Source organism: Microtus ochrogaster, chromosome 4 (genome assembly GCF_000317375.1).
Source record: "Microtus ochrogaster isolate Prairie Vole_2 chromosome 4, MicOch1.0, whole genome shotgun sequence".
Classification (NCBI taxonomy): Eukaryota; Metazoa; Chordata; class Mammalia; order Rodentia; family Cricetidae; genus Microtus; species Microtus ochrogaster.
In genome coordinates, this window is record NC_022011.1 from 1,971,896 (window position 1) to 1,983,160 (window position 11,265).

Genomic DNA, 11,265 nt, shown 5'->3' on the forward strand with positions numbered 1-11,265 from the left:
CTGTGTGACTGAGCACCACGTGCACTCTGTGACTGAGCAGCCACTCACGTGCCCTGTGTGACTGAGCACCACGTGCACTCTGTGACTGAGCAGCCGCTCACGTGCCCTGTGTGACTGAGCAGCTGTGTGCCCTGTATGTGACTGAGCAGCCGTGTGCCCTGTGTGACTGAGCAGCCACTCACGTGCCCTGTGTGACTGAGCGCCACGTGCACTTTGTGACTGAGCAGCCGCTCACGTGCCCTGTGTAACTGAGCAGCCACTCACATGCCCTGTGTGACTGAGCAGCCACTCACGTGCCCTGTGTGACAGAGCAGCCGTGTGCCCTGTATGTGACTGAGCAGCCCGTGCTCAGGACCCTGTCTCACTCTTCCCCTTTTCCTTCCTTGTTTTAGTTGCCACGTGTGTGGATTTGAGACTGAGCTCAATGTCCAGTTTGTCAGCCACATGTCACTCCACGTGGACAAGGAGCAGTGGATGTTTTCCATTTGCTGCACAGCCTGTGACTTTGTCACCATGGAGGAAGCAGAGATAAAGAACCACATTGGCACCAAGCACACAGGTGACCATCCCTGTCCTTTTCCATCCCCTGCACCCCACAGACATACACGTACCAGAAATGTTCTCACTGCTTGAGACCTTAATGTGGCCTCCTTCACAGGAGCAGGGCCCCCCGGAGCACCAGGGCCACATCACTCCCGTGGTCATAGTGTCGAGCCTTAAGTAGACCTGGGCTTGGCTGCAGGGGTAGCTTCTGCTGAGACCCGTGAGCTGCATGCTTAGTCCTCACCTGGTCCTGGCTGTCACCTCCACACCTAAGCTCTTGCGCCCCAGGCTTGTAAATTGCCTGCTTGTCTCAGCCAATGTAGCCCTCTAATGTGAACACTCCTGACAATCACAGCATAGAGACTGGGGGGGGGGGGGTCCACACAAGGTCAGTGAGGAGAATATGGATTCTGAACTCATCCCCGAGCAGGGTTTGCTCCATGTCCTGTGGTCTGTCTTCCTGCTTTTCTGACTACCATGCAGGACACTTGCTGCACCAGGGCACTTTACCCACAGGTCTATAGGCTCTTACATGCTCCACAATGACACATATGTCTGTTCATTCTACCGTCTTCTGAAACCAACCTAACACGGCCTGGCCAGTGCTCACCTTTCATTTAAAGCCTCTTCCATTTAATGCTAGCATTTTGCCTTCACCTCGCAATTACGCCCTCAGAAGCGATGTTACCAATGACACTAGCATGAAGTTATTAAGCCGGATAGAGAGGGACTGCCCTCTACTCCCACCCACCCTCGTGGAGTGCTTACATGTTGAGAGCTAGTGTTGCTAACTGCCAGTCCTGGGCATGGGGTCAGCCCATCACATAGCTGGCTCTCGAAGGATGCAGGAAGGGGAATCTCCCCAACAGTTGCGCTGACGTTGTGCATGGCCGAGAAGGATCTGTTTCTCTGACCATTGGATCACCGGTGCCAACAGCAAAAAATAATTGCGTTTTTTGTCAGTAAGTTGAGCGGCTCTGACTTGGGGTGCACAGAGAGGCATTCTGCTGAGTGAGCAGCTCTGACTTGGGGTGCACAGAGAGGCATTCTGCTGAGTGAGAAGGGGCTGTTTTTACAGTTAGCTGTCTGAGTGTAACCATATTAGCACTGTGGGCTGTCGGTGAGCTGGGAGACCCACAGGGAAGGCAAATTCAACTTGGCATTTTGGAGGGAAAGGCCATCTTCTCTCCAGCTCGCACTGGCTTTGCACTCACCCTTCTTTTGTCTTTTCTGCAAAGCCTGACTGTCACCCTTTCTGCTCCAGTGTGTCCCTGAGAGTCCCTCCACCCAATGCAGCCCTCTCCACCACTCAGCGCAGGAAGAAGGTAACTTGTGCACAGTAGAAACTTCAGGTTCATGACTAAACAGTGCCAACACCCCTCCTAAGTGCCACAGGATGCTCAGGGAGACGTGGTTCCCTCTGAGCTGACAGACAACCTGGGAGGAATGGTCTCACTTGTTAGGACAGAAGCCAAAGGCGATCGCTCTGAAGAAGTTTGGTCTGATGTGTGGAGCCTCTCAGCTGGTGGCCGCTGTTGGAATGGGATGATAATGTTGCTTGTGAGTTTAGATGCTTCAAGCAGAGTTCCCATGCACCCATGATGAACGTTCCAGGTTCCCAGGCCTTCCGTTTTTATTTTATGAATTCTAAGAGCGCTTCATACAAGGTATTTTGATTGTACTCCCCCTCCCAAGTCCTCCCAGGTTTACTTCCCCTCCTCCCACCTGCTTCTGTGTCCTTATTCCCTGCCACCCATCAGAACAGCCATGTTTCAGTAACACTGATGACGAGAGCAGGATGCTAGTCCACCGGGTTCTGTTTTCAGACCCCTGTTAGAAGTTGATAGTTTTACAGTAAGAATCTGTTTAGAAGTGCTTCAAGAGGTTTGACTTTGGCCCAGTTCTACTCATCTGAACCTGTGCATTAATAAGCTAGGTTACTGTGAAATTATATAAACCAGTTTTCATGCTACATGATGTGCAGTCCACTGTGTATCCTCACGCTTATGCTGCTTTGCATCAGAACCCCAAAATGGTACACTTCTGCCTTCCCCTCCCAGCTTCCGTGGCATTTTTAGACTTCTCCTCCCAGGTGGGCTCCAGCCCTGTCATTTGGGGTTGCGTGCCAATACTTTCCTTCCCTTCCAAAGATGCTTCGAGAAGAAATGGATCCACACGCCACGCCCCATCCACCCCGCACTCCTCCTGGGTGACGGCGCCTCTGCTGCTTCTGCTGCCCTTTCCATCTATTTACAAGACTTACTTTAATTTTTCTTAAATTCAAGTCTCCAGGTGATGAGTTCTTTCATCTTTTTAAATGTCAACTTTGTTTGTCCTTCATTTTTATGGTATGTTTTCAGCAGGTCTGAAGTTGGAGGTGGACAGTCTCTTGTTTCTTTGAAGATGTCACTTGGTGCCTTGTCACAGGATGGCTCCTGTGGGAAAACCCGCTGTCTTTCTCACGTCTGCTCCACGTAATGCGACCTTTTGCTTATGGCTGTTCCTGGGAATACTCTCGTCTCTTCTTTTTTCTTTTATTTTTTTTTCTTTTCTTCTCTTTTACTTTATTTTAGACAGTATCTCACTTTAGAGCCCAAGCTGGCCTTGGTCCCCTGTCCTGACTCGACCCCTTGACTGCTGGGATGACACCACACAAGGCTCTAGGATTTTTTTTTCCTTTGCTTGTTCTTGAGCACTTTAACAATGATGTCTGTGTGTCTTGATATGGATGCCTTCTTCTTTTAGATGGGGTCTCCCTATCTGGCTCAAACTGGCCCTGAACTCAGACCTGCCTCAGAGCCTGAGTGGTGGGATGGTAGGTGCCTTCTTGGCTCCTCGTGCTTCTCGTGCCTGCCGTTCACTGAGCTTCTCGGATGCTGAGCTTTCTGGTTTCCCACAGTTAGAAACATTTTATTATCTCAAAAAATTGTCAGCTAGGTGCACGCCTTAAATCCCAGCACTCGGGAGGCAGAGGCAGGTGGATCTCTGAGTTCCAAGCCAGCCTGGGCTACACAGAGTGTTCCAGAACAGCCAGGGCTGTTACACAGGGAAACCCTATCCCAAAACAACAACAGCAAATTGATATCAGCTGGGCATGGTGGCGCCCATGTTTAGTCCTAGCAGAAGCAGGCAGAGCTCTGTGAGTTCGAGGCTAGTCTGAGAACATAGTGAGGTCCAGGACAGCCAGGGTTCCATAGAGAGACCGTGTCTCCAAGAAACAGGCAGTTAAGTTCTGCCGTAGCCAATGAATCAGGACGTCAGTCTATATGATGTTGTCTAGATCACCTCACATCTCCGTGATGTTCTTTTCACGTGGGAGGGTACTTTGTTCTGCTCCGTTTCAGATCTTTCCTGTAGCTATTACTTGAGGTTTACTGATTATCTTAGTTGGGATTTTTATTGCTGTGATGAAACACCCATGACCAAAAAGCAATTTGGGGAGGAAGGGGCTCATTTAGTTTACACTGCCATATCACTGTTCATCCTTGGAGGAAGTAAGAACAGGAACTCACACAGGGCAGGAACCTGGAGGCAGGAGCTGACCCAGAGGCCATGGAGGGGTGCTGCCCATGGCTTGCTCAGCCTACTTTCTTATAGTGTCAGGACCACCAGCCTTGGGGTGGAACCGCCCAAAAGCAATCATTAATTATGAAAATACTTTACAGGCCTGCCTACTGCCCCATCTTATGAAGGCATTTTCTTAATTGATGTTCACTCCTCTCAGACGACTCTACCTTGTGTCAAGTTGATATAAAACTTTTCAGCAGGCTGATCTTTCTTCTTCTGTGTGACCCTCTAGCGATCCCCTCATTGTGTCTTTGTCAGTAGGAATATGATTTGACCTTTCCATATTTTCTGTGTGTCTGTCTGACTTTTGGAATTTAATTTAAAACATAGTTATAATGTCCTCTACTAAGAATTCTAAAACTCTGGCTGCTCCGGGTTAGCTTTCATTGGTTGACTTTCCTCCCCATTTTGAGCTAGTTTTTCTTGTTTCTTTGCATATCTGATAATCTTTGTTTAGAAACCAAACACATCCTTCACCGTGCTGGCTGTTCAGTTATGTATCTTATGTTCCTGTTAGCATTGCTGACCTTTATTTAGGACATAGGCACTTGGAAGCCTTGCTGTTTCGGCATCTTTCCCATATGATTTGTTAGACAGGTGTGGATCATGAGGTAGGAATTCATCTACTTGGAACTAATTGTTGCCCCCTTTTTAAAAGTCCTTCCTCAGTTTCCCATCTAATGCCCAGAGTTGTGTGTTGCTCTGATCTTGCTGCTGGAAACAAGGACCAGCCCTGTGTGAGTGCCAGGCGCTGCCCTCACTGTTCTCAGGTGACTTCCTCCGCCCTGGGCATGAATAGTTGATTGCTCACACACACACACCCCGCCGCTCTGACCCATGTCCTACTGACCTCTGCAGTCTCTGGGCATTTTTCTCTGTGTTCTTGCTCTTGGTTGATACTGTGTTCTGCAGGATCTGTCCATTTTGACCTCGCCAGACCCCTGACTCTGTCTCTTCTCCAGGGGAGTTCATCAGACTCCTTCTGTGTCCCTCTTACTGCCCTGCAACCTAAGACATAGCTTAGGGCAGGAAGCCAAGCAATTGTGGGCTGGCCTCCTTTGTCCTGCCTCTAAGAGACCAACCTCTTCCTTGCCTCAGGTCCAGTGTTGTAAAAACTGATGTTTGATATATTCGGTTTTAGCTGTTTTGGTAGCAATATTAGATCTGACCCCAGAAGCTCTGGCTTTGGATGCTAAAGTCTTGTGGCCCTAGGTTTTAATGGCTTGCTGACCTCCTTATGCCTGGCTTTGAAGCAGAGCCAAATGTGCTGCTGCTGAGTGTGAGTACATCAGTCAGCTGAGTCGCACTTCTGCACGTGCTACAGTGCTCACGTGTGTGCTCTATGGAGTGGGAATGGTACAGTGCCCATAAGAGGAGTGGTGTGTACACACTGGGCTGGCAGAGCCCCGTGCGTGCTGTCATCCTGGAACTCTGTGTGATCCATCTTAGCTACTATTGTCATTTTTTAATTGTTGTAAGACCTGCATAAATGCCCACACACATATCTGGGCCCAACATTCCACACCTGCCTTCACAAGGGCTGCACTAGAATCTGTTCCTAATGGGTGCCCTGGAGACACTGGAAATAATGAGCTCCCAGGTGCTGGTATCACCCTTTCCTCACCTGCTGTCATTCTGAGGGGTTTCAGCCCCTCCATAACAGACCTGGCTTGTTTCATTTTCCAGGGGATGACAGGAAGACCCCCAGTGAATCAAACAGCCCCTCCTCATCCTCGCTGTCAACTTTGAGTGATTCCGCCAATGGCAAAGATGACTCAGACAGCTCCCAGAGAAACAAGGGTGGGGACAACTTGCTGGTCATCTCTGTGGTACCCGGGAGCCAGCCCTCACTGAACAGCGAGGAGAAGCCAGAGAAAGGTGAGGGAAGGAGGTGGACATGGCCTGCTCACCCTGTCCACTCTAGGGTGACCTGGTCTTAAGAACAAACCTTAGAGAGGAAAACAAACTGCAGCGTGGTGCTCACTGCCCAAACGGAGCCTTTTGCTTTGGCTTGATTTGTGCTCAAATATGTGATGGGAAGATGGGGAGGGGAGCATGGACGTTCAACCATTTTTAGTGCAGAGATATGGGGGAGTGGTACCCAGAAAGCTGTATGTGTTACAAGATGCAGGGTCAGAAGGAAGGGGCGTTTGCCCACGTCTGCCTGCCTATCCTTCCCCACACACTCCTACACCCAGCTTCGGTCCTTTCAGGGTTCGAATGCGTTTTTTGCAACTTTGTCTGCAAAACGAAGAATATGTTTGAGCGCCACCTGCAAATCCACCTCATCACCCGGATGTTTGAGTGTGACGTGTGCCACAAGTTCATGAAGACCCCTGAACAGCTGCTGGAGCACAAGAAATGCCACACTGTCCCCACCGGTGGGCTCAAGTAAGGAAAGCAAGTACAGAATCTTTTATTGAGTTGTTACTAAACACCCCTTGCCCTACCCCCATCCTCCCATTGAAGGTTTTGGGGGTCACAGAGTCGGGGAGCTTGGTGTGGGGAGAGTTAGAAAGATCTGCTGCCTCTGGCTAGATGGTGGTCCAGCTGTCCCCAAGGGAGGCAACCGACATCAGCAGGAGAAGCCACAAGTCCCCCAGGCTCGTGGCACCGACCAGTGCAAAGCATCAGACCACCATGAGCACCTAGACTCACACTGCAGTGCTGGGTTGTGTTCAGACTTGAACTTAATGGACTCCTGGCCAGTGTCCCCAGGTAGTGACCATTTCACAGGTTGTCGCTGCAAGTTACTGTGTTCATTCTTTAGATGGCCTGACATATATTTAGCTTTTAAGTAAGTCCTGTAGGCACCCCAGCCCCCAAAGTAGAATCTTGATGGTTTGATCAAACAAGAGGCAATAGTGTTCATGCAAACATCAAGTGCCTCATGTCTTCCTGCAGACATGCTGACACCTTACCCAAAGACCTAGACAGGGAGCATCCTCCTTAAGCAGTATTTGCAACAAGGACCTTGGCCTCAAGAGAGACCCATCAGCTCTTAGCAAGCATGCTATGGGACTAGCCTGACCGCAGATGCTAAAGGAGACAGGAAGAATAAAATATCATTCCCACCTTAGGAAACATGTGTCCCAGCACTACCAGAATTCAATCTTCCAGTGATTCTGGAAGCAGAGTCCCAAATCACAAGGCATTTTGGATGAGGTAAAGGGACAGGAACATAAAATAGTTGGGTCCAGAAAGAGGCAGTTGTCAGGGCATTTTCATCTAAAACTACCGTGTAGGTAGAAGGATAGGGAAAGGACTTTTCCTTTTATTTTCTTGATATAAGTGGTGGGGGAGGGGAGGGATCTCTCATTTTAAAACATTTTTATCCTTGAAACAACCTCAGAGAGGTGGCATGCCTCTTTCAGAGAGGTGGGTAAGAGCTGGAGAGCCCAGAGGGACCTGGAGCGGAGCACTGGGGGCAGAGTGGGGCTGGCTGGTCAGGACACCCTCAGCAACAAAACAGAAGAGTTGGGACATAGCACCTGCTGCTGATGCCCTTCCATCGTGATCTGCCCTTGGGGGTGTGTAGGTGGGAGGGTCATAGAGAGGGGTTGGTTATATCACCTATTCAGCTAAGATGGGAAACTCCTGGCAGAAGCTTAGCTGGGAATTTGATTTGGTTTAATCCCACTGTCCCTTTATCAAGATTTGTACACTCTTTATTAAAAAGAAGAAATCTGCCTTCTGAGGATGGAGTAGCATCATTGCCCTCTGCTAGCTCAGTCACACCCACGCCACTTGGGGCCTTGCCTCTCACCTTTTGAGACCCTGAGCAGGCCTGGGCCGCTGATGCACTGGGGACGCTTGCACGATGACCTCAATGCTTTACCAGGTCAGACACTTCCTGTCGGCGCTAACCATCCCCGTATGATAGTTTATGTTCTAGGACATCCAAGTAGAAGAACACTTTGAAAAAAAAATTGATAATGCCTTCTGGCTTTACAGTGAGTTTTGTTTTGTTTGTTTCTTTTGCTGTATCAGAGAATTAATTTGCCTGAGAAAGTGTCTCTAGGATAAATAATGGGATCATGGAAAAGCGCGAGCGCTTTGCCTGAGCAGTGAGCTGCAGACGGAGCTGAGGGTCACAGAAACGTCCTTAACACAAGACAGACCGCCGATGTCTAAATGCTTTTCTGTGATGGGGCTGCTTGTACTCTATATCCTGTTCATAATGCAGATCGAATAAGATTATACTATTATTTTTCTTTTGCCGTAGCTCAGGACAGTGGTGAGTTTCAGACTCCTCTAGGTAAGGCCCAGCTTGGCGTAGGGGTTGTGTGTGCACTTGACCTGGGAATGGGCTTTATATTTCTGTGCACTCTTCTGTGAGCTGAGGGCCAAGGGCTAACAGCGAGCTTGGTGCTGAGGAGGTAGTGCACGGTGCACCTGACTGTTGGGCTCTGCTGAACACCTCTCCAACCCTCTGAGGACAGTCCCCTTCCGAGCCCTGCCTTGCAGGAGCTGAGTCCAAGCTGAGGCAACCACGCAGGCATCTGCATTCTTTTTGGAAAGAGCACACACATGCTACAGTTCTCCTCTAAGCCACAGACTTGAACCTGGCAGCTTCCAGTCGTGAAGCAAAGCAGCTTTTGTAAACATACCCGCCCCATGCCTCATAGCCCCTCTGACAGGGCTGGTGGTAGTGTGACCCATGGCGGAAAGACTGGAGAGTCCGAGCCAGAGATACCCAGGCCTCCTGCTAGAGGAGACACCTAGGTCCCAGTCAGGTGCCGGAGCTGGGACTCAGCCCAGCACTTTGAATCTCCCTCTGTCCCCTGTAAAGATGCTCAGATCACAAGTCAGCATTCCTGAGTACTCTTCTGAGCATCATAGAGAATGCAAAAGAACCTGAGAAAAGCCCTGCCCTAGGAGGATCCACGTTCCAGTTGGATCACTGGTATTGCTATGACATGATCATGTCCTAAGAATGTCTTCAAGCTCTGGAGAGCAGTCCCCTTCCTTCTCATTCCTCACGAACAGAGGGGCCGTTTGTGTGGACTTCCTTCTCCCAGGCCCCTGTCACGGTCCTCACCTCCCATTCCTGACAAAGAGCTGGTACTTCAGGAGATGACATATTGAGAATCCACATGTTGGTGCACACACACACACACACACACACACACACACACACCACTGGCACACAGGAACACGCACAGGCCTTTTCATCCTAACACCCCTTTTGTAAGCACGACTCTGGCTCCTGTGACTGTTTGCTGGAGGTGGCTCTCCCCTGTAAGCTGTTCCTTAAAACCTCTTAGCCTTTCTGCGTGTGCTTGGTGTGGTGCATGAAAAGTCCATTCTCTGTGTCGCTCCCATCTAGAGGGGAAGTCAGGAAGCCCCAACTTCTGCTGTGCCCCGTGGTGTGGTGGGGGTGGGGGTGGAGAGGGCCCCAGGGACTGGGAGGTGGCAGGAGGGGAGTACCAGCTTTATTTGCTCCCCGAATTCTCTGCTCCTTTGTGAGGGCTGGCCTCGGCTATTGCAGCCTTGAGCCCCCAGACCAGCTCAGTGGACCACCCAAAGCTCCCTGTCAACAGTGAAGCCAAACAAGGCCATCTGAGAGGTGGCAGGGTTGAGCAGGCCAGGCCTTGGGGACCCAAGGGCTGACCCAGGGCAGGCTGGTGAGGAGGGGAGATGGAGGGTTGCCGTTGGGCCCTCTTCACTAAACCTCCTTTGCATTGCTTTCCCTGGCAGGTGCCCATTCTGCATTTATTCCACCAACCGCCCTGCTGCCATGGAGTGCCACCTCAAGACCCACTACAAGATGGAGTACAAGTGCCGGATCTGCCAGACGGTGAAGGCCAACCAGCTGGAGCTGGAGACGCACACCCGCGAGCATCGCCTGGGCAACCACTACAAGTGTGACCAGTGCGGCTACCTGTCTAAGACGGCCAACAAGCTCATCGAGCATGTGCGCGTGCACACCGGGGAGCGGCCCTTCCACTGTGACCAGTGCAGCTACAGCTGCAAGCGCAAGGACAATCTCAACCTGCACAAGAAGCTGAAGCATGCCCCCCGCCAGACCTTCAGCTGCGGAGAGTGCCTGTTCAAGACCACACACCCTTTCGTCTTCAGCCGTCACGTGAAGAAGCACCAGAATGGAGACGGCCCCGAGGAGGACAAGAAAGGCCTGAGTCCAGCCTCCAGAGAGCCACCCGGCCCTGGAGCCCCACTCCTGGTTGTGGGGGGTGGCAGGAGTCTCTTGTCCCCACTGTCAGTCATGTCTGCCTCGCAGGCTCTGCAGACTGTGGCCTTGTCAGCAGCCCACAGCAGCAGCTCGGAGCCCAACCTGGCGCTCAAGGCCTTGGCCTTCAACGGCTCCCCACTGCGTCTTGACAAATACCGGAACTCGGATTTTGCCCATCTCATTCCCTTAACAATGTTGTACCCCAAGAACCACCTGGATCTCACATTCCACCCTCCCCGACCTCAAACTGCGCCTCCCAGCATCCCCTCACCCAAACACTCCTTCCTTGCCTATCTTGGACTAAGAGAAAGAGCAGAGACTGTCTGAGGACAGCCGCGTTCTGTACCAAAAACCAAGAGACAGAGACAGGAAAAGACAAAAACCCACAAAACTTAAACACAACCCCAGCAGGTGTATGTCGCTGCAAAACCTACAGGCCCCAGGGGTCTGGACCATGTGTACTGTATATCTTTAGTAAGGAGTAGAAAATTGGCTCTGTATGTATACCAATTGCATTGACCGGAAAGCTGCTTTAGCCAATCTTCAGAGAGGTGTTGCTGCCTGCTCCTCCCTTCAGAGGCATGCCTCCCCAGCCACCACTCCCAGTCTCAGCCTCCTGAGTACTTCTCTCTCTAAGGAATTTTGTCATGTTAAACCCTAAAGAGAATGTCCTTAATAGCAGTCAGCACTTGGAAGCTTCTCTACTGGTACATTGGGTTTTCTCTTGGGTGACTGGGCTATTGTGGATATTTGTGGATTGGAAAAGAGAAAATGTGTGGTGTGTGTATGTGTGGTGTGTATGTATGTGATGTGTGTATAATGTGTGTGTGTGTGTGGTGTGTATGTGATGTGTGTATGTGTGGTGTGTGTATGTGATGTGTGTATAATGTGTGTGTGTGGTGTGTATGTGATGTTTGTATAATGTGTGTGTGTGGTGTGTATGTATGTGATGTGTGTATAAT

General features: G+C 50.5%; 1 protein-coding gene across 6 annotated transcripts in view; it reads left to right on the plus strand.

Moving 5' to 3' along the window:
- Znf827 (zinc finger protein 827) overlaps positions 1-11,125 on the plus strand; it is a 174,250-nt gene extending 163,125 nt beyond the window's left edge. For 2 of the 6 annotated variants that reach the window (XM_005345384.3, XM_026777695.1), the window contains 4 exons: positions 393-559; positions 5,797-5,988; positions 6,324-6,501; positions 9,811-11,125. In XM_005345384.3, the coding sequence (XP_005345441.1) occupies positions 393-559; positions 5,797-5,988; positions 6,324-6,501; positions 9,811-10,630 (1,357 nt within the window). In that variant the 3' untranslated portion in view covers positions 10,631-11,125. Of the gene's footprint in view, positions 1-392; positions 560-5,796; positions 5,989-6,323; positions 6,515-8,335; positions 8,369-9,810 lie in introns of all 6 variants that reach the window. The other 4 variants (XM_026777697.1, XM_005345385.3, XM_026777700.1 and 1 more) reach the window with 4 other exon arrangements.
- The last annotated feature ends 140 nt before the right edge of the window (positions 11,126-11,265 follow it).